General features: G+C 42.4%; 1 protein-coding gene across 5 annotated transcripts in view; it reads left to right on the top strand.

Annotated features, from left to right (window-relative positions):
• Positions 1-24147, top strand: part of LOC139545194 (semaphorin-4C-like) — a 110362-nt gene that overhangs the window by 59789 nt on the left and 26426 nt on the right. For 3 of the 5 annotated variants that reach the window (XM_071352695.1, XM_071352694.1, XM_071352692.1), the window contains exon 2: positions 5978-6179. In XM_071352695.1, the coding sequence (XP_071208796.1) occupies positions 6077-6179 (103 nt within the window). In that variant the 5' untranslated portion in view covers positions 5978-6076. Of the gene's footprint in view, positions 1-1264; positions 1300-5977; positions 6180-24147 lie in introns of those variants that run through there. The other 2 variants (XM_071352693.1, XM_071352697.1) reach the window with 2 other exon arrangements.

Below are 24147 nucleotides of genomic sequence, written 5' to 3'. Positions count from 1 at the left end.
GTGTGTTGAATTGTCCTTGCTTTGACATTCATTTTCTGTGTCTGGTTGACAGGCTGCCAACACACGCCAATCAATCAATCTTATTGATTGATTGATTTATTTTCCCTTTAATATTCCCCACAAACCCTACCACCCCTCCCCCAATTGGAGTAAACTAATAAACAATAACACTTAGGCTTCTTCCTTCAGTTTATACATACTATTCACATTTTACAGACACAATCTATTTTACAATAGTTATATTTTGTTTGTTTTTAGTCCTGGCCTTCCTCTATTTCTGATGTCCATCCAGTCTGATTTCTATTTGTAACTGTGCTATTTCACAAAAGTTCTGAACCTATATACATTTTACAGACCCTGTATGTTTTACATTTGTTATCTTGTTGTTATTAGTCCCTTCAGCTCCATTCAACCCCTCCCATCTATCTCTCAACATCATCCATTTTGGATTTCTAAAACCTTTCTATTCTCCTAGTTTCTACAGATTGTAAATTAAAGATCAACATTTTTGCTAAAATAATTATTATATTATTGATTGATTGACTATGACTTTTCAAATTACCCAGTATTGCTATCTGCAGTGTTAGTTCTAGGTAAATGTTGCAATTCTTGAGCCATTCCTGGACCTGTGACCAAAATCTACAGAGCTGGGAAGATTGTATCCCCCATATATATATATATATATATATATATATATATATATATATATATATATATATATATATATATATATATATATATATATAACATTCTATTGGTTGCAAGAATTTTGAATAATAATTTAAATTAAAAAATTCGAAGTTTACAATCCGACATCGTTTTGTGTGTCAATTCATAAACCATGTGCCATGGAATCGGTACATCGAAAATCTCTTCCCAGCGATTTTGCAATTTATATGGCACCGCTGTCAATTTTTTGGTCCTTAAATGAAACTGGTATATATTTTTATTTATCACAATTTTCTATAATAATTTTTGGTCTTTAATGCAGGTCCGACAGACAAGTTCCTTACTTTCCCCCCTTCCACTTGCCTCTTCTATTTTTGTGGTTATGCCGCAATTAGTTGGTTGTAATTTTGGATAGAGCAGACATTTCCATATGTCTGTGTGAGCTGCATGTGTGACATAACTCCACCGGTCCTATTTATTATATCATTAACAAAGATTATACCTTTTTTTAATATTGAAAAATACTTTTTTTTTATCAATTAGTATATTTGAGTTTAACCACAATATTTGTTGTTTTATTTGTTCTGTTTTTCAGGTGGATTAAACTGAAATTACAACCAACTTTCTAAGGTTTGTTTAAAAAATAACTATATTTTGGAGATTATTTCGTTTTCAAATAACTGAAAGTGAGAAGTTGTAACCTGAATAAAGGGAAAAAGGCCATTCTTGAACATAGGGTGAGACATTCTTACTAATTTACTAGAGAACCATTTCGGATTTAGGTATAACTTTTGTATGACTGATGCCTTTAGTGAGAGGTCTAATGCTTTAATATTTCATATTTTCTGCACTCCAAATTCATATTCATTATATAAATAGGCCCTTTTAATTTTGTCTGACTTGCCATTCCAAATAAAATGGAATCTTTTTTGTTCATATAATTTAGAAAGCAGGTCACTAGGTGTAGGCAAAACCATAAGCAAATAGGTAAACTGTGATATGACTGAAGAGTTAATCAGGGTGATTTTTCCACAAATAGACAGGTGTTTTCCTTTCCATGGTAGCAAGATCTTATCAAATCCATCAAGTTTATTTTATATAGCCCTTCGTACATCAGCTAATATCTCAAAGTGCTGTACAGAAACCCAGCCTAAAACCCCAAACAGCAAGCAATGCAGGTGTAGAAGCACGGTGGCTAGGAAAAACTCCCTAGAAAGGCCAAAACCTAGGAAGAGCTATTTTTGCTAACTTTCTATTCAAATTTATTGGAGTGAGAGAATTTTTTTATTTCGGGATATAAATACCGAGTATGTCTACATCCACATACGTAATCATCATTTGCATTTAATCCAGAGAAGTTAGCAAATGTATCTAGATTCTCTATGAGGCTGTGGAGGGATTTTAATTTTGGTTTTAAAAGAAAACATGAATCATCGGTGTACAATGACAGCTTTGTTTTCAAGACATGGATTTCTAATCCCTTGATATTATTTTTGGATCTAATTTTAACAGCTAACATTTCAATGGCCATAATAAATAGATATGCCGATAGTGGACAACCTTGTTTTACTCCTCTTGACAGTTTAAAACTATCTGAGATGTAGCCATTATTTACTATTTTACACCTAGGGTTACTATACATAACTTTAACCCATTTTATATGATATTCTCCCAAATTGAAATATTCCAGGCATTTATATATAAACTCCTGTCGTACTTTATCAAAAGCCTTTTCAATGTCAGCTATGGAAACTAGGCCTGGTTTCCCCGATATTTCATAGTGTTTTATTGTTTCCAGTACTTGTCTTATATTATCTACAATGTACCGTCCATGTAAAAAACCTGTCTGATTAGGTTGAATAATATCTGCCAAAACATTTTTTATTCTATGTGCCAAGCATTTAGCTAGAATTGCTAGAACATCACAATGTTGTTGAAGTGTAAGAGGCCTCCAATTTTTTTAAATGGACTGGATCTTTATACACTGCTCAAAAAAAATAGGGAACACTAAAATAACACATCCTAGATCTGAATGAATGAAATATTCTTATTAAATACTTTTTTCTTTACATAGTTGAATGTGCTGACAACAAAATCACACAAAAATTATCAATGGAAATCAAATTTATCAACCCATGGAGGTCTGGATTTGGAATTACACTCAAAATTAATGTGGAAAACCACACTACAGGCTGATCCAACTTTGATGTAATGTCCTTAAAACAAGTCAAAACGAGGCTCAGTAGTGTGTGTGGCCTCCACGTGCCTGTATGACCTCCCTACAACGCCTGGGCATGCTCCTGATGAGGTGGCGGATGGTCTCCTGAGGGATCTCCTCCCAGACCTGGACTAAAGCATCCGCCAACTCCTGGACAGTCTGTGGTGCAACGTGGCGTTGGTGGATGGAGCGAGACATGATGTCCCAAATGTGCTCAATTGGATTCAGGTCTGGGGAACGGGCGGGCCAGTCCATAGCATCAATGCCTTCCTCTTGCAGGAACTGCTGACACACTCCAGCCACATGAGGTCCAGCATTGTCTTGCATTAGGAGGAACCCAGGGCCAACCGCACCAGCATATGGTCTCACAAGGGGTCTGAGGATCTCATCTCGGTACCTAATGGCATTCAGGCTACCTCTGGCGAGCACATGGAGGGCTGTGCGGCCCCCCAAAGAAATGCCACCCCACACCATGACTGACCCACCGCCAAACCAGTCATGCTGGAGGATGTTGCAGGCAGCAGAACGTTCTCCACGGCGTCTCCAGACTCTGTCACGTCTGTCACATGTGTGTGTGAACCTGCTTTCATCTGTGAAGAGCACAGGGCGCCAGTGGCGAATTTGCCAATCTTGGTGTTCTCTGGCAAATGCCAAACGTCCTGCACGGTGTTGGGCTGTAAGCACAACCCCCACCTGTGGACGTCGGGCCCTCATACCACCCTCATGGAGTCTGTTTCTGACTGTTTGAGCAGACACATGCACATTTGTGGCCTGCTGGAGGTCATTTTGCAGGGCTCTGGCAGTGCTCCTCCTTGCACAAAGGCGGAGGTAGCGGTCCTGCTGCTGGGTTGTTGCCCTCCTACGGCCTCCTCCACGTCTCCTGATGTACTGTCTCCTGGTAGCGCCTCCATGCTCTCGACACTACGCTGACAGACACAGCAAACCTTCTTGCCACAGCTCGCATTGATGTGCCATCCTGGATGAGCTGCACTACCTGAGCCACTTGTGTGGGTTGTAGACACCGTCTCATGCTACCACTAGAGTGAAAGCACCGCCAGCATTCAAAAGTGAGCAAAACATCAGTCAGGAAGCATAGGAACTGAGAATTGGTCTGTGGTCACCACCTGCAGAACCACTCCTTTATTGGGGGTGTCTTGCTAATTGCCTATAATTTCCACCTGTCTATTCCATTTGCACAACAGCATGTGAAATTTATTGTCAATCAGTGTTGCTTCCTAAGTGGACAGTTTGATTTCACAGAAGTGTGATTGACTTGGAGTTACATTGTGTTGTTTAAGTGTTCCTGTCACGTTCCTGACCTGTTTTCTGTTGTTTTTGTATGTGTTAGTCGGTCAGGGCGTGAGTGTGGGTGGGCATTCTATGTTATGTGTTTCTATGTTGGTTAATGGGTGACCTGATATGGTTCTCAATTAGAGGCAGGTGGTTTTCATCTCCTCTGATTGAGAACCATATTAAGGTAGGTGGTTTCACATTGTTTGTTGTGGGTGGTTGTTTCCTGTGTCTGTGTCTGTATGCACCACACGGGACTGTTTCGTGTTTTCGTTCGTTTGTTGTAGTCTGTTCCTGTTTCATGCGTTCTTCGGTTTTATGTAAGTTCTTATGTTCAGGTCAGTCTACGTCGTTTGTTGTTTTGTAAATTCTTCAAGTATATTTTCGTGTTCGTTTTCGTCCTTGTTTAATAAATATCATGTCTAATTACAACGCTGCATTTTGGTCATCTGATCCTTCTCTCCTCTCCTCGTCTGAGGAGGAGGACGAGGTAGAAGAGCGTTACAGTTCCCTTTATTTTTTTGAGCAGTGTATATACCATTTGGGTCCTGTTTCAGTAATAATCATATCAGACCTTCTTGTTGCGTGTCTGATAATCTACCGTTTATATAGGAGTGGTTAAAACATACTAATAATGGTCCTCTGAGTATATATAAAAAGGTTTGGTATACTGCCGCTGGTATGCCATCCAGCCCTGGAGTTTTCCCAGGCTTTAATTGCATCAATAAGTTCCTCCTCTGTAATTTGGCCTTCACATGAGTCTTTCTGTACAGATGTTAATTTTACATTAATAATAGGGAAAAAAATCCATACAATTAGCTTCGGTTAGTGGAGATGGAGGAGACTGAAACGAAAACATATTCTTAAAGTACTTTACTTCCTCTTTCAAAATATAGTTTGGTGAATCGTGAGTGACTCCATCATTTGGAACAAGTTTCAATAAAAAATATTGGTAGCATTTCTATATTGAAGATTGAAAAATAATTTGGTGCATTTTTCCCCATATTCCATCCAGCTCGCTTTATTTTTTATAATATATTACACTGGATCTTTCTTGAATAAGTTCTTCCATTTCTTTTTGTTTTTTCTCTAACTTATTCTGTGCCTCTATGGTACAGTTTTTATTGCTATCTATCTGTACTGTTAGTTCTTCAATTTCCTTTGTTAATATGGATTCTTTTGACCTCAATTGCTTTTGTTCTATAGATGAGTACTGAATTGCATGGCCTCTAAAGACACATTTAAAAGTGTCCCATACAGTAAGGGGATCAGCTGTACCTATGTTATGTCTGAAAAAGTCAGTTATAAATGATTCTATCCTAGTTAAAAACAAGTTATTATCCAATAGGCTTTGATTAAATTTCCAATATCCTGTCCCACGTGGAAATTCTGTAAGAGTAATATATATGCCAATTATGTGATGATCCGACCGCATTCTGTCCCCTATCAACACTTTTTAAACTTTTGGTGCCAGAGAGAATGACATAAGAATGTATTCAAGACAACTAGCTTGATTAAGCCTCCGCCATTTATATCTCACTAGGTCAGGGTATTTAAGTCTCCATATATCCACTGATTCCAATATATCTATGACATTTATGACTTCCTTAAGTGCCTGAGGGTGATAGTTTGTAGTGTGATTTCCTTTACGGTCCATAGAGGTATTTAAAACCGTATTAAAATCTCCCAACAAGTTTGATAAGATGTTTGTGAATGTCGTCCACCTGCTCGGCTGGGGAGACACAGTGGTTGTTGTTCATGCTGCTTTAACTGACTTTATTTTTGATCTGTCTTTGGCAGGCTGCCAGAGGCTGTTCCCACACTGTCTATCTCCACTGTCACTCAACATCAACCAGCGAATCAACGGCCTCGCTGAGACTGCCGGGCTCTATCGGAGCCATGGGTGAGGCTAAGGTCCTGATGTTGCTTCTTCTGATCGGTTGGGAGAAGTCGTTGAGTCTCAACTGGAACCCAATACCACGCAAGACCGTCAGATACCATGGTGAGTGTCTACCTGAAGTGAAACCCTATTCACACTATAGTGCACTGCTTTTAACCAGGGTCCATAGGGCTCATTTATAGTTGGTAGAGCATGGCGTTTGTAACGTTAGGTTAGTGGGTTTGATTCCCATGGGGGATCAGTATGAAAAATGGATGTACTCACTACTCTAAAGCCAAAATCACATGGAGAGACCCCAGAGTAGCCAGTGTCAATTCACATACACTGTATATGCCAACGTTGTCATGAAAATCCATAATAAACAGTGGTGTTGGTTCGCTATGTAGCCCCTCAGCGTTACTGTTGTGAGTTCCTTAGATGTCTACGAGAGCCACCGTACCAGTGCTAAACTGTTGTTGCTTTGCTAGCTCACAAGGATGTTATAGCTAATAAACCAGAGTTGCTTATAAACAACCATGTCTCGTTCTTATACATAAACAGTATTCTCTATTGAAATCCGAGTCCTCTACTTTTCCAGTTGTAGCCTGACTAGGCTATATGCCTTTGATTGAAATCAACACAGGTAGGCTGCAAGTGTTTTCAAATATGTAGCCTATTTGACTGATAAACCTTAGCTTATTGCCCAATACATTTTAAACTACATCTTTATACTACTTAGCATAGGGAAGACATAACGGTTCCTCAAGTTCCATTTCTACAAACGACCCACGCAATTTATGTGCTTTTACCAGATTGCTCCGTGTAGACGCAAGTAAAATAGACTTGCTTTCCAATTTGACCTGCTATGATGCCGTAGACGCCGTTGACGCTGTTTTCTCTCAAATGCCTTCTATTTTCAGCGAGAGCACACTAGTTCTCCCACTTAAAATATGAACTGTTCACAGTCACTGTGTTTGCTGTTTTCATCTGTCTGTTTTAAGTCCAGCTGACAATGAAAAACAATAGCAATTGTTAGAAGCTGACAAAATATCATTTCAGAAGGGGAAGTTGATTTACTTCTGCCTCTTTCTCACTCATATACCACATAACCACCTCACACCTTTATTCTGTGCTTTCTTTTCCTTCACTTCCTTCTCTTCCTTCTCCTTTTTATCCCACTCCTCCCTCCGTTCTTTGCTTTCAGCCCTGATAAGAGCCAAACTGCCTGTACTATTCTCACAAAGACATCACACTTCAGCTGTACTTATCAAGACTGCTATTATATAAAAGCAGCCTCTTTTCTTTCCGTCACACTCTTTCCACTCTCTCTCTCTCTCTCTCTCTCTTTATCCCCCTCTCCCCCACACTCCTTTTCCTGTCCCTGACTCTCAACCGTCATTGTTAGTGTGAGGGGTGTGGATGGAAACACAATGGAAACAGCAATCGACAAGCAGTCAATATCAGCGAGAGAGAGAGAGAGCATAAAGAGAGAGAGAGAGAGAGCATACAGAGAGAAAGAGAGAGAGAGAGCATAAAGAGAGAGAGGGAGAGCATAAAGAGAGAGAGAGAGAGAGAGAGCATAAAGAGAGAAAGAGAGAGAGAGAGCATAAAGAGAGAGAGAGCATAAAGAGAGAATAGATTAGAAAGAGAGAGGGAGAGAGCATAAAGAGAGAGAGAGAGAGAGCATAAAGAGAGAAAGAGAGAGAGAGAGCATAAAGAGAGAGAGGGAGAGCATAAAGAGAGAGAGAGAGAGAGCATAAAGAGAGAAAGAGAGAGAGAGAGCATAAAGAGAGAGAGAGCATAAAGAGAGAATAGATTAGAAAGAGAGAGGGAGAGAGAGAGAGAGGGAGAAATAGAGAGAGAGAGAGAGAGAATAGATTAGAAAGAGAGAGAGAGAGTTAGAGAAAGAGAGAATAGATTAGAAAGAGAGAGAGAGAGAGAGAGAGAGAGAGAGAGGGAGAGCATAAAGAGAGAGAGAGAGAGAGCATAAAGAGAGAAAGAGAGAGAGAGAGCATAAAGAGAGAGAGAGCATAAAGAGAGAATAGATTAGAAAGAGAGAGGGAGAGAGAGAGAGAGGGAGAAATAGAGAGAGAGAGAGAGAGAATAGATTAGAAAGAGAGAGAGAGAGTTAGAGAAAGAGAGAATAGATTAGAAAGAGAGAAATAGAGAGAGAGAGAGAGAGAATAGATTAGAAAGAGAGAGAGAGAGTTAGAGAAAGAGAGAATAGATTAGAAAGAGAGAAATAGAGAGAGAGAGAGAGAGAATAGATTAGAAAGAGAGAGAGAGAGTTAGAGAAAGAGAGAATAGATTAGAAAGAGAGAGAGAGAGAGAGAGAGAGAGGAGCAGATAGACATAAAAGGAGAGGAAATATCTTCACAGGAGTAAGAGGAGCAACGCAGTGATAAAGAGACAGAAAAGACAAACACACAGAGCATAACGTCTACAAAGTGTTTTATGTCACGGTGGAGCTGTCTCTGCACACGCAGATCACATAAACATCGTGTGTGTGTGTGTGTGTGTGTGTGTGTGTGTGTGTGTGTGTGTGTGTGTGTGTGTGTGTGTGTGTGTGTGTGTGTGTGTGTGTGTGTGTGTGTGTGTGTGTGTGTGTGTGTGTGTGTGTGTGTGTGTGTGTGTGTGTGTGTTTGGTGGTGCGAGCAAGAGTAGGCCAATAAAGAGTGAGGCAGAGAAAAGCAGAACGAAGCAGAGAGGGGGAGAGAGAGTGAAGAACGAACACCATTGTAAATACAACCTATGTTTATTTATTTTCCCTTTTGTACTTCAACTATTTGCACATCATTACAACACTGTATATAGACATAATATGACATTTGAAATGTCTTTATTATTTTGGAACTTTTGTGAGTGTAATGTTTACTCTACATTTTTTATTGTTTATTTCACTTTTGTTTATTATCTATTTCACTTGCTTTGGCAATGTAAACATGTGTCCCCTGCCAGTAAAGCCTTTAAATTGAATTGAATTGAGAGAGCTACCAGAGTGTGTATAATGCTTAGCCTAGCAGTCTGAGGGATTTAGTGCTCCCAGGCAGTTTGGGGTGAGTGGTGATGGGGGAGGGTTAGGGAGGGGGAAGTAGGGAGATGGGAGCAGAGATAATATTTATTCCCTCTCCCCCCCACACCCCACCCAGGCCCAAGCCCCACTTCTATAATTATGTGTGGCTAAGTCATTTGGGATCTGAAGAGGAAAAAACACAGACACTTTTAACTGCTTCTTCTCTCTCTACTTCTTCTCTCACTCTATCTCTATCCTCTCTTCCCTTCCCTTCCCTTCCCTTTCTCTCTATCCTCTCTTCCCTTCCCTTTCTCTCTATCCTCTCTTCCCTTCCCTTTCTCTGTGTCCTCTCTTCCCTTTCTCTCTGTCCTCTCCTCCCTTTCTCTCTGTCCTCTCTTCCCTTCCCTTTCTCTCTGTCCTCTCTTCCCTTCCATTTCTCTCTGTCTTCCCTTCCCTTTCTCTCTGTCCTCTCTTCCCTTTCTCTCTCTCCTCTCTTTCCTTCTCTTTCTTTTCCACTCTTCTCTCTTTCTCATTTATCTCTCACATACACTCCAGTACACCTCCCTCGTTGCTCCCTGATTTGAGCACGCCTGACTGGAGTATCCATTAGCTGGTTATTTTCAGGCACTTAACGGACATAGACACAGCCCCGCTAGATGCTACTCGTCCCAGCCTTTCTTGTGCCCAGTCAGGAGCAGTTAAAATAGAGTTAGGTGTGTGTGGGGGAGGGGGGCTTGTCCCCCCCTCACCCCTCTCCTAGGCCAACCCCAACTGTTAATTTCTGATTGTTTATTTCATTTTTGTTTATTTTATCTGCTTTGGCAATGTAAACATATGTTTCTCATGCCAATGAAGCCCTTTCAATCAGTGCCACTCATTTGCATTGGTTTTCCTTTTAAGTTTTAGTCTCATTCTCTGCATCAAAGCATCCTGCTGGCATTTCAAACAAACCCCCACCCCTCTCTCAATTCAATTCCATTCAGAGGGGCTTCATTGGCATAAGAAACATATGTTTACATTGCCAAAGCAGATAAAATAAACAAAAATGAAATAAACAATCAGAAATTAACAGTAAACTCTCTCTCTCTCTCTCTCTCTCTCTCTCTCTCTCTCTCTCTCTCCATGCTGGGAGTGTTTGGTGCATGCTGGGAATTGTATGAGCGAAGGAGTGCGTGTGTTGTGTATAGTTAGATATTCAGAACTTTCTTTCGGTTTTCTCTTTCTTGGTGGCATTTTTTGTTTTCTTCTGTGCATGATTAAGGTTATTATTTTTATTTTTGTTGTGGTAGAATTAAGTATTTTGTTTTTCGTATCGAAATTACCCTGAGTTTGGCGGGGATGGCAGCCCGAATGGGGATGCCGTCCCTGTCACTTCGGCACGGCTTTAGGTGTGTTACTGAAGCTACTGTCACGGTGGAGGAGTTTCTGGTCGCCGTAGGAGAGAAGGTAGGATATGAGAATGTTGCTTATGCGTCACGGATGAATAAAGCGGTGGTGGTATTTCTTAAAGAAGAGCGTGTTGATGATCGTATGGTTGAGCATGGCGTACTTCTTAAAGGAATGTTTATTCAAGTTACGACGCTTTTTTCTCCGTCAACAAGGGTAACAATTTCAAATGTACCGCCGTTTATTCCAAATGAGCTCTTGGAGCGCGAGTTATTGCGCTTTGGGAAGTTTGCAAGTTCAACTAAGGTTGTCCCGTTGGGTTGCAAACACCCGGCGTTGAAACAGATTATGTCGTTTCGGCGACAGGTGTTTGTTTTTGGACTCACCGGAGCAGACTTTAGAGTTATCATTTAAAATCAAGTATGACAATAGACTTTATATGGCTTATGCTAGTACGGGTAGTCAACGGTGTTTTGAGTGTGGGGATGTTGGTCATAAGCGACATGCTTGCCCGAAAAGGGAGAAGGCAGAGGGAGGGGCGCAGGTGGTTCTCGTAACGCCTGGGTCCACTGATGTAGGGAGAGGTGGGCGAACAGTGGTTGAGCAGCCACAAGCACCTGTTGCTGAGGAACAAGTTATCCGTGTTGAGGGCACGGAGTTGCAACTTGTATTAGAGGGAAATGTTATGCAGCAGAAAAATATTGTTGTAGAAGGTAAGGAAGGATCTGAAGAGCCAGTTCCTCAGACTGGTGAGGAGGTGCCCAGTACGAGTAATGGGGTACAGGAGGGGGTTCATGTGGAGCTAATCTCCCAGGTAGTGGAGGACATGCCCACTATTAGTAATGGGGTACAGGAGGGGGTTCATGTGGAGCTAGGCTCCCAGGTAGTAGAGGAGATTCCCACTACGAGTAATGGGGTACAGGGGGGGGGGGGGTTCATGTGGAGCTAGGCTCCCAGGTAGTGGAGGAGATGCCCACTATGAGTAATGGGGTACAGGAGGGGGGTCATGTGGAACTAGGCTCCCAGGTAGTGGAGGAGATTTCTGGTACGAGTGATGGGGTGCAAGTGGGGAGTGTTGAAAGGGATGTGGTAGAGGGGAGTCAGGGGTCTGTGGCCTCAGCTGAGGAGGATCAGGAGAAGGATATGGATATCTCTTTTGATATGATAGCAGCTGGTGAGGACTCAATTTACGATCTAGAGGAGGTAAATGGGTTTCTGGATCAGACTTTTGGGAAATCTGTCAAATTGGCAGATTATTTTGATGTTGATAAGTTTGTGAGGTCAGCTGTGATGTTACAGAAGACGGTGGGGTTAGACCAGTTGAGTGAGAAGAAGCGATTTTGCTTGAGAAAATTTGTTACTGCTGTTGCAGCAGCAAAAGGTGGTGGGAAACGTAGTCAGGTTAATAAGAGAGAATTTTAATAATGACGATGATCATGCTTCATAGGGTGTCTTTTTTCTCTCTTTGGTTTCTCTGTGGTTTCTTCTGCTTTTCTTTTCTCTTTTCTATACGGAGGTACTAAGGGGAGGTTCTCTCAATATTAATGGGGGAAGGGACAGGAATAAGAGGGCTTGGGTGTTAGAAGTAATAAAACAGAAAAGGCTTAATGTAGTTTTCCTACAGGAGACACATAGTGATGAGGAAAATGAGGTTGACTGGGGTATATGGTGGGAGGGGCAGCAGATACTCAGTCATGGTACTAATTTCAGTGCTGGGGTGGCAATCTTGTTTTCCTCAGGTTTAGGGGTGACTGTGGTATCTACAACAGAGATTGTCAAGGTTTTATTGGTCAAGGTGGATGTTATGGTTTTTTTGTTTGTTGTTTTGAATGTTTATGCTCCTAATGAGGGTACAGAGCGTAGTGTTGTTTTTGATAAAATAAAGGAAACCTTAAGACAGTGTGACCAAGAGGGGAGTGGTTTTAGGGTGGGACTGGAACTGTACAGTGGATTTTACTGTTTTACTTCACTTTCCTGTCTGGCCTATTAACTGAGTTTGAGCTTTCTGATGTGTGGAGAGTAAGGAAGGCAAAAGTTAGGCAGTACACATGGCTAAAAGTTAATGAAGGTGGTGTCAGTGCAGCCAGGTTAGACAGGTTGTATGTATCTGATCACTACTGTAGTAGTTAATGAAGGTGGTGTCAGTGCAGCCAGGTTAGACAGCTTGTATGTATCTGATCACTACTGTAGTAGTTAATGAAGGTGGTGTCCGTGCAGCCAGGTTAGACAGGTTGTATGTATCTGATCACTACTGTAGTAGTTAATGAAGGTGGTGTCAGTGCAGCCAGGTTAGACAGCTTGTATGTATCTGATCACTACTGTAGTAGTTAATGAAGGTGGTGTCAGTGCAGCCAGGTTAGACAGGTAGGTATGTATCTGATCACTACTGTAGTAGTTAATGAAGATGGTGTCAGTGCAGAAAGGTTAGACAGGTTGTATGTATCTGATCACTACTGTAGTAGTTAATGAAGGTGGTGTCAGTGCAGCCAGGTTAGACAGGTAGGTATGTATCTGATCACTACTGTAGTAGTTAATGAAGATGGTGTCAGTGCAGAAAGGTTAGACAGGTTGTATGTATCTGATCACTACTGTAGTAGTTAATGAAGATGGTGTCAGTGCAGAAAGGTTAGACAGGTTGTATGTATCTGATCACTACTGTAGTAGTTAATGAAGGTGGTGTCAGTGCAGCCAGGTTAGACAGCTTGTATGTATCTGATCACTACTGTAGTAGGGTTGGAAGGTTAGACAGCTTGTATGTATCTGAGCACTACTGTAGTAGGGTTGGAAGGTTAGACAGCTTGTATGTATCTGAGCACTACTGTAGTAGGGTTGGAAGGTTAGACAGCTTGTATGTATCTGATCACTACTGTAGTAGGGTTGGAAGGTTAGACAGGTTGTATGTATCTGATCACTACTGTAGTAGGGTTGGAAGGTTAGACAGGTTGTATGTATCTGATCACTACTGTAGTAGGGTTGGAAGGTTAGACAGGTTGTATGTATCTGATCACTACTGTAGTAGGGTTGGAAGGTTAGACAGGTTGTATGTATCTGAGCACTACTGTAGTAGGGTTGGAAGGTTAGACAGGTTGTATGTATCTGATCACTACTGTAGTAGGGTTGGAAGGTTAGACAGGTTGTATGTATCTGATCACTACTGTAGTAGGGTTGGAAGGTTAGACAGGTTGTATGTATCTGATCACTACTGTAGTAGGGTTGGAAGGTTAGACATTACTCCTGTGGGTTTCTCTGATCATCATATTGTTACTGTTGATATTCACTTGTCCTGTCCACGAAGGTCATCACCTTACTGGTATTTTAATGTTAAATTGTTACATGATGTCATGTTTTGTGAAAGGTTTTTGTTGTTTTGGGAAAAATGGAGGGTTACAAAAGGGAATTTTGAGTCCTTGAGACAATGGTGGGAGGTTGGGAAGGCCCAAATACTATTATTTTGTCAACAGTATACTGCTCTGTCTCAAATTGAAGTTAAAGAGAGTATCAAGGCCCTTGAACAGGACATCAAATCTATTGAATTGAAGTTGCTCACTCAGAATGACCCCGGACTAGTCATGAACTTACAGGACAAGAGACATGAACTGAGGTCGTTTCTGCATGAAAGAGTGAAGGGTGCCATGATTAGGTCTCGTTTCGCTTCCCTCAAGGATATGGATGCTCCTAGTGCTTTTTTTTTAACCTAGGACAGTCGACATTGCAACGTAAACAGATGGTCTGCATTCGTCTCCCTGATGGGAAGGTGACCACGGATGACAGTGAAATGCGTCAACATGCCGTGGATTTCTACTCTGCCCTCTATAAGGCGGAGGATTGTGACTCTCTGTGTACTGAACAGTTGTTACATGGACTTCCTCAATTGGGACCTGAGCAGAGAGTCGCATTGGACTCTGACATTACACTGCAAGAGCTGTCCACAGCAGTTATGCAGCTCTCAACAGGCCGATCCCCTGGCATCGATGGTTTACCATCTGAGTTTTATAAGCACTTTTGGGGGTCAATTGGGGAAGATTTTTATGAAGTGGTGTGTGAATCTTTTCATGAGGGTTCTCTTACTGTATCCTGTCAACGTGCTGTGCTTTCACTGTTGCCAAAAAAGGGGGGGTTTGGCTCTCATAAAAAATGTTTTTCTAAATGTCTCTCAAACAGGTTGAAAGAGTATCTGGGAGGGTGTATTGGAAAGAACTGGGAGGGTGTATTGGAGAAAGTTTGTGCCAGACTGTCAAGATGGAAATGGGTGCTGCCCCAGCTGTCTTATAGGGGAAGGGTACTGGTAGCTAATAATCTTGCTGCCTCTACCCTGTGGCACAGACTAATGATTTTTCAGCCACCAAAGGGTCTGATACAAGAGCTTCAGAGAACCCTTGTCAATTTCTTCTGGTCTGGACAACACTGGATTAAAGCTGCAGCCCTGTACCTGCCACTGCATGAGGGTGGGCAAGGCCTGGTGGACATTTCCTCTAGGATCATGGCTTTCCGGCTTCAAGCAGCCCAGAGACTGTTGTCCAGTGACGGTTCTAGCTGGGTCGACACAGCCTATACATTGACGAGGAGAGCGGGCTGTTTGGGCTTAGACAAGCATCTTTTCCTCTTAAAGCTATAAGGGGGGTGATTTGTCTGGCTTGACTCCATTCTATGAGTCTGTTATTAAGCAGCTTAGAGAGTTTTTGTCAAGTCCCGTAAGGCCTGCACGCCACCAGGGATGTGGCTTTTTGAAGAGCCTCTTTTTACAACACTGCCATCCAGTCCCGTGTTCTGGGTTCAGCCAGCCTACGTTCATGCCTGTTAGGTGTGGGGTGTACTAAGCTGGGTCATCTGATGCGGAACAGGAGCAGATTGTTAGAGGAGCTGGGAGAAAGAGCGGGGATGCGATCATCTCGCCTACTGAGGAAGGTCGTCGCTGAGGTCTGTGACTCCTTGCCAGTACTTCATCTGCAGTATGTGACTGACACTTCCAATTCTGATCGGTGGAAGGAGGGTCTGGATTATATGTTCCCTGCACTGATTGTTAGTGCTGCGGTGGGGGCATTCGAGGAGGACGTGGGGATGCTGCTTTCCTTCGATACCCCAGAGCTGGGGGAGTTCAAGGAGGTGGGAAAGAAGAATATGTGTAAAAGTGTCCCGTGCTTCTTCCCTGGAAGGGGTAAAATCGACGAGGTGGGCAGGTGTGTTTGGTCCAGGTGCCTCTCCAAAAGGCTGTTGGCGATCATTATACAAACTGCCTATTGATAAGAGGACGGCTGACCTCCAATGGAGGATAATACACTGCTCAAAAGAATAAAGGGAACACTTAAACAACACAATGTAACTCCAAGTCAATCACACTTCTGTGAAATCAAACTGTCCACTTAGGAAGCAACACTGATTGACAATACATTTCACATGCTGTTGTGCAAATGGAATAGACAACAGGTGGAAATTATAGGCAATTAGCAAGACACCCCCAATAAAGGAGTGGTTCTGCAGGTGGTGATCACAGACACCTTCTCAGTTCCTATGCTTCCTGGCTGATGTTTTGGTCACTTTTGAATGCTGGCGGTGCTTTCACTCTAGTGGTAGCATGAGACGGAGTCTACAACCCACACAAGTGGCTCAGGTAGTGCAGCTCATCCAGGATGGCACATCAATGCGAGCTGTGGCAAGAAGGTTTGCTGTGTCTGTCAGCGTAGTGTCCAGAGCATGGAGGCGCTACCAGGAGACAGGCCAGTACATCAGGAGACGTGGAGGAGGCCGTAGGAGGGCAACAACCCAGCAGCAGGACCGCTACCGCCGCCTTTGTGCAAGGAGGAGCACTGCCAGAGCCCTGCAAAATGACCTCCAGCAGGCCACAAATGTGCATGTGTCTGCTCAAATGGTCAGAAACAGACTCCATGAGGGTGGTATGAGGGCCCGACGTCCACAGGTGGGGGTTGTGCTTACAGCCCAGCACCGTGCAGGACGTTTGGCATTTGCCAGAGAACACCAAGATTGGCAAATTCGCCACTGGCGCCCTGTGCTCTTCACAGATGAAAGCAGGTTCACACTGAGCACATGAGCACATATGACAGACGTGACAGAGTCTGGAGACGCTGTGGAGAACGTTCTGCTGCCTGCAACATCCTCCAGCATGACCGGTTTGGCGGTGGGTCAGTCATGGTGTGGGGTGGCATTTCTTTGTGGGGCCGCACAGCCCTCCATGTGCTCGCCAGAGGTAGCCTGACTGCCATTAGGTACCGAGATGAGATCCTCAGACCCCTTGTGAGACCATATGCTGACACATGCACATTTGTGGCCTGCTGGAGGTCATTTTGCAGGGCTCTGGCAGTGCACCTCCTTGCACAAAGGCGGAGGTAGCGGTCCTGCTGCTGGGTTGTTGCCCTCCTACGGCCTCCTCCACGTCTCCTGATGTACTGGCCTGTCTCCTGGTAGCGCCTCCATGCTCTGGACACTACGCTGACAGACACAGCAAACCTTTTTGCCACAGCTCGCATTGATGTGCCATCCTGGATGAACTGCACTACCTGAGCCACTTGTGTGGGTTGTAGACTCCGTCTCATGCTACCACTAGAGTGAGAGCACCGCCAGCATTCAAAAGTGACCAAAACATCAGCCAGGAAGCATAGGAACTGAGAAGTGGTCTGTGGTCACCACCTGCAGAATCACGCCTTTTTGGGGGGTGTCTTGCTAATTGCCTATAATTTCCACCTTTTGTCTATTCCATTTGCACAACAGCATGTGAAATTTATTGTCAATCAGTGTTGCTTCCTAAGTGGACAGTTTGATTTCATAGAAGTGTGATTGACTTGGAGTTACATTGTGTTGTTTAAGTGTTCCCTTTATTTTTTTGAGCAGTGTACATGGAGCCATAGCCACCAACATGCATCTGGTACATCTGGATCCTACTGTTGGGGAAGGGTGTCCATTCTGTGCTGAGTCTGCAACTCTGGCACATCTGTTTTTACTGTGTCCCAGGTTGGTCGGGATGATTGACCTGATCACTAATTGGTTCTCAACGTTGGGAGAGGTTTTCTCTTCCCAACTGTATATATTTGGGCCAAAGTACAGGTTCAGTCAAAAGGGTGTAGTTGTGTTGCTTAATTTTGTGTCAGGGGCAGCTAAATTAGCGATATGGAAGACCCGAAAAAACTGTATTCGGGGACAGGGGTCTGTGGATGTGGTGGGAATGCTGGAGAGGATGTTGGCAGCGAGACTGAGGGTTGAGTTTGCCTGTTATAAACTGGTCAACAATATTGATCTGTTTATGAGTATATGGGGTATTCAGAGGCTGTTGTGTTTAGTTACTGTGGAGGAGGAATTGGAGTTGTGTTTTTAATTGATGTGTAACTGTGGTTTTGTATGAGTATTTATTCTGCGGTGGGCTCCCAGACCCAATAAAGATGATTTAAAACTCTCGCTCCCTCACTCACTCACTCACTCACTCACTCACTCACTCAACTCATAGGGCTTTATTGGCATGGGAAACATATGTTTACATTGCCAAAGCAAGTGAAATAGATAATAAACAAAAGTGAAATAAACAATAAACATTACACTGTTGTAACGATGTGCAAATAGTTAAAGTATAAAAGGGAAAATAATTAAACATAAATATGGGTTGTATTTACAATTGCGTTTGTTCTTCACTGGTTGCCCTTTTCTTGTTGCAACAGGTCACAAATATCGCTGATGTGATGGCACACTGTGGTATTTCACCCAGTAAATATGGGAGTTTATCAAAATTGGGTTGTTTTCAAATTCTTTGTGGATCTGTGTAATCTGAGGGAAATATGAGCCCCAGAACCAGCTTGCTTAGGAGACTGTTCTTCAGGTTCATCTCTCCGTAGGTGATGGCTTTGTCATGGAAGGTTTGGCTCTCTCTCTCTCTCTCTCTCACTCACTCACTCACTCACTCACTCACTCATTCACTCACTCAATCACTCACTCAATTCAACTCATAGGGCTTTATTGGCATGGGAAACATATGTTTACATTGCCAAAGCAAGTGAAATAGATAATAAACAATAATGTCAACAGTAAACATTACACTGGAGACATTTCAAATGTCATATTATGGCTATTTCAGTGCTGTAATGATGTGCCAATAGTTAAAGTACAAAAGGGGAAATAAATATGGGTTGTATATACAATGGTGTTTGTTCTTCACTGGTTACCCTTTTCTTGTGGCAACAGGTCACAAATCTTGCTGCTGTGATGCACACTGTGGTATTTCACGGAATAAATATGGGAGTTTATCAAAACTGGATTTGTTTTCGAAGTCTTTCTCTCTCTGCCCACCAATTACGGTAATGAGTGGTTGGGAGGGATGGAGGCAGGGATAGATGGATGGAGGTGGGGTGTTTTTGGCAATGTAAACATATATGTTTCCCATGCCAATAAAGCCCTTTGAATGGAATTGAATCGAGAGAGGATCTCTCCATCCTCCACTATGTCCCTGGTTGAATGGAATTAAGATGGAGCATATGGCATGATCTAAAGTGGAGTATAGTCATTAAAAAAAAATAATAATAATAATAATAAGGATTTAACCTTTATTTAACTAAGCAAGTCAGTTAAAAACAAATTCTTATTTACAATGACGGCCTACCAAAAGGAAAAAGGCCTCCTGCGGGGACGGGGTCAGGGATTAAAAATAAATAAAATATAAATATAGTACAAACACACATCACTACAAGAGATACAAGACAGCAACATAGAAAGGCAGCAAGACATGACAACACAGCATGGTAGCAACACAACATAACAACAACATGGTAGGAACAGAACATTTATAGCAGCACAAAACATGGTACAAACATTAGTGGGCACAGACAAGAGCACAAAGGGCAAGAAGGCAACAATACATCACACAAAGCAGCCACAACTGTCAGTAAAAGTGTCCATGATTGAGTCTTTGTATGAAGAGATTGAGATAACTGTCCAGTTTGAGTGTTTGTTGCAGCTCGTTCCAGTCACTAGCTGCAGCGAACTGAAATGAGGAGCGACCCAGGGATGTGTGTGCTTTGGGGACCTTCAACAGAATGTGACTGGGCCTAAGAGGGTTTTATAAAGAAGCATCAACCAGTGGGTCTTGCGTTGGGTATACAGAGATGACCAGTTTACTGAAGAGTATAGAGTGCAGTGATGTGTCCTTTAAGGAGCATTGTTGGCAAATCAGATGGCCGAATGGTAAAGAACATCTAGCCGCTCGAGAGCACCCTTACCTGCCGATCTATAAATGATGTCTCCATAAACTATCATGGGTAGGATGGTCATTTGAGTCAGGGTTAGTTTGGCAGCTGGAGTGAAATAGGAGCGATTACGATAGAGGAAACCAAGTCTAGATTTAACTTTAGCCTGCAGCTTTGATATGTGCTGAGAGAAGGACAGTGCACCGTCTAGCCATACTCCCAAGTAGTTGTATGAGGTGACTACCTCAAGCTCTAACCCCTCAGAGGTAGTAATAACCCCTGTGTGAAGAGGGGAATTCGTCTTACCAAACCACATGACCTTTGTTTTGGAGGTGTTCAGAACAAGGTTAAGAATGCTTGTTGGACACTAAGAAAGCTTTGTTGTAGAGCAGTGGTTCCCAAACTTTTTAATAGTCTTGTACCCCTTCAAACATTCAACCTCCTGCTGCGTACCCCTCTAGCACCAGGGTCAGCGCACTCTCAAATGTTGTTTTTTGCCATCATTGTAAGCCTACCACACACACTATACGATACATTTATTAAACATAAGAATGAGTGTTTGTCACAACCCGGCTCGTGGGAAGAGACAAAGAGCTCTTATAGGACCAGGGAACAAATAATAATGTAATAATAATCAATAATTTTGCTCTTTATTTAACCATCTTACATATAAAACCTTATTTGTTCATCGAAAATTGTTAATAACTCACCACAGGTTAATGAGAAGGGTGTGCTTGAAAGGATGCACATAACTCTGCAATGTTGGGTTGTATTGGAGAGAGTCTCACTCTTAAATCATTTTCCACACAGTCTGTGCCTGTATTTAGTTTTCATGCTAGTGAGAGCCGAGAATCCACTCTCACATAGGTACGTGGTTGCAAAGGACATCAGTGTCTTAACAGCGCGATTTGCCAAGGCAGGACACTCTGAGCGCAGCCCAATCCAGAAATCTGGCAGTGGCTTCTGATTGAATTCCATTTTCACAGAACAGCTTGTTGCAATTTTGATGAGGCTCTCTTGTTTAGATATTTGTAAGTGGACTGGAGGCAGGGCATGAAAGGGATAACGAATCCAGTTGTTTGTGTCATCCGTTTCGGGGGAAAGTACCTGCGTAATTGCGCACCCAACTCACTCAGGTGCTTCGCTATGTCACATTTGACATTGTCCGTAAGCTTGAGTTCATTTGCACACAAAAAATCATACAATGATGGAAAGACCTGTGTGTTGTCCTTGTTAATGTCCCGCATATTGAATATAGTTGCAGAGTCCCTGTTATCCTAGATTCAGATCATTCAGGCGAGAAAAACATCACTCAGATAGGCCAGTCGTGTGAGAAACTTGTCATCATGCAAGCTTTTGGCTACATATGGACCATTAGTGGAATTCCCGCGAGAGAGTAACGTTAATCTGATTGGATGTTAATTATTTGACTAGGCTACCTGTATTTGACAATGTGTTGTTATTTGCTGAACACTAGATGGTTTAGTTTTATTTTTTGTTGTGAAACGAGGCTACTCAGGCGAGAGAAAAACCTCACCCAAATGTATAGCCCCATTGAAAAATATAAATGGACTGTTTGAATTTTTTGTTTGTTTAAATGTGAATCACATTTTTATTTGGCGTACCCCCGACGGCATTGCGTGTACCCCAGTTTGGGAATACCTGTTGTAGACCATTTAACAGGAAGGGGTAAGCTAAGTATAAGACAGTATCATCTGCATATAAATGGATGAGAGAGCTTCCTACTGCCTGAGCTATGTTGTTGATGTAAATTAAAAAGAGCGTTGGGCCTAGGATCGAGCATTGGGGTACTCCCTTGGTGACAGGCAGTGGCTGAGACAGCAGATTTTTTTTTACTTTATACACTGCATTCTTTAAGAGAGGTAGTAAGCAAACCAGATCAAAGACCCCTCAGAGACACCAATACTCCTTAGCCAGCCCACAAGAATGTTAATAAAAATAACAGCACAACATTGCTTAGAATCAAGGGCAATGGTGACATCATTGAGGACCTTTAAGGTTGCAGTGACACATCCATAACCTGAGCGGAAACCGGATTGCATACCATAGAGAATACTATAGACATCAAGAAAGCCAGTCAGTTGATTATTGACAAGTTTTTCCAACACTTTTGATAAACAGAGCTAAATATAACTAGTCATATTGTTCTGTAAACTGCTGGGGGTCCATCACAAAACGGTTATGATTATCATTAATCCATCCATGCGCCGTTCTCTCTCTCTGTCTTTCTCTCTCATTGTCCCTCTCTCAATTCAATTCAAAGGGCTTTGTTGGCATGAGAAACATATGTTTACATTGCCAAAGCAAGGCGGCCAGACAGCATGAAGTGGGCACTCTTAACCGTGTCACTCTTTTTCAGCAAGGTAATTTGTGGAATAAATCAACTTGATTTAATCGTCTTTATGTAGAATTGAACTGCAATCTCCCACTGCTTCAGTCACTGCCATGTTTCTGCTTTCATCACCCTCATCTCTCATCCTATCTCCCCTGGTCTTCCACTCATCCTGTTGTTGTGTTAATCCAATTTGAGCATTTCCTCTCCATGTTTGCCCTCCCACTTCTCCTCCCCATATATCCTAGTCCACTTCACCCCTCTCTCACCACTCCCTCCCCTAATCTACAGCAATTACACAGCTCTTCCCATCTCTCTCCATGTACTCAGTGTCTCATGCCTTGACTTTCAATACAATCTCCTCTGAAGTTTCTCTCGTCTCTTGATGCAACAACTGGGTTTGTGTGTGTGTCCCCGTTAAACTACTGTTTGTCTGTGTATTTATCTCCATGTGGGTACCTGGGTTGTTCCATCAATTGGGTGCCTTTTGAGTAGTGTAACTTGGTCACCTAATTTTAACATTCTGTCATAAAGAGTGCATTTTCAACTTAATAAAAGACATGTTTTCCCATCTAAAAAAAATTATACAAATAAATACTATAGTAAGTGCCTATTAAGTGCCAAATAAAGTAACAGGGTTGACCATAACAGGGTTGACGACTTCATCTTAAATCATCCATAAATTCTCCTGTGACAGAGGGAATGGAAGCTTGTTGTGTGCAACAGGGAAGGGCAATTGAATTCAACTTAAGCTTTCACATTTGTTTTATTGTTAAACATGTCTAGCCTGTCTATCTATGGGTAATAGTGTTGATGTGTTATGTGCAACCTGCTTAGTTATCCACCACAAAATGGCCATAAGGAGTAAAACCAGCTCACACGCTTTTACACTATGATTTGACTATTAGATGTTCAATGTTTCTTTTGAAGACTAAAAAAAAGGAATAGTTTCACCCTATTAAAACAAGAGTTCAATTCACGTAACAGGGTTGCCCTTAAAATGAGGAACAAGTTGTTGTTTTTTACCTTAAAGTGAATAATGATCTTCAAAAATGACATTGTGAACAAAATTACTAGGGCTTTACAATTATGGTGAAAACTTGGATAAATGTTGGTGTTAAGTGGGTTAAAATCTGTAAATGTTGGTGTTAAGTGTCAAAATGCAGAATCTTAGCACTTTAGCAAGATTTTCCATGTGGTTTATATTAAAGGGCACTCTATTGAGTATAACAGGCTTTTAAAATTATATTCAATATTAGTGCACAATTTCTACTTAAAATATCAAAGGGATGCAAAATGCACTCATTTCATGGAATGACTCACCTGCTTTTGACCAGGGTTTGTGTGTGTATTCTTTTGTAGTGGTCGGGTGCTGTACAGTGTAGGTTTCCTTCTTTCTTGGTCTGAATCATTTTAGTCTGCATGTTGCTGCTTCAAAGAGCCTAAAATAGCCCTTTAATTATAGTGCAGTGTGTGAGCTCCTCCATGGTTAGCAGCGTAACGCAGAGCCTGGCAGTATCTCCAGTAAAGCTCTCATTGAAAGGAGCGCTAGCTGACTGAAGAGGAGAGGCTGGAGCAGCAGCATACATGGAGGCACATCAGAGGAGACCTAAAGGAGCTCTGAACCAGCCAAGCCCTGCTCCCTGGTCTGCTTCTCTGCTGCTCTGGCCCTTCCCTCCACCAGCCTGACCGTGAGCTCTCCTCAACGCAGCACACGCACATACACACACCTGAAGATGGGAGCTAGAGCGAGACATCACAGAGATGGGAGTAGAGAACTCTTATAGCGGAGTGGCTAGCTAAAGTCCCAGAGAGATGGAACACTGCTACTCTGTTTCCATAGAACCCATAGAAGTGACCTTGGCACATCTCAAGAGTTCAACTGTGGAGAGACACAGACCTCTGCTGCCTCACCCACAATCAACCTTTTATGGGTTTGCAGTTTTCCCTTTGGTCTGTGGTGTGTGTGTTTCATCTGTTGAAATCATTAGACCTTCTCTTTGCTCTCATTTCTGTGGCATGGTACTCCTTCTCTCCCTTTCATTCTATTTTCCCTTACTAGTTTAGTCTCTTCTCTTATGTAGTGACTTTAATATGTAGTATCTTTTCATAATACCTGCTAAATCTGACAGAGACCCCTCATTAAGCCACCCTACCATG

Source organism: Salvelinus alpinus, chromosome 19 (genome assembly GCF_045679555.1).
Source record: "Salvelinus alpinus chromosome 19, SLU_Salpinus.1, whole genome shotgun sequence".
Classification (NCBI taxonomy): Eukaryota; Metazoa; Chordata; class Actinopteri; order Salmoniformes; family Salmonidae; genus Salvelinus; species Salvelinus alpinus.
The sequence above is the reverse complement of the archived record's forward strand: the minus strand, read 5'-3'. Positions and strand labels throughout refer to the sequence as shown.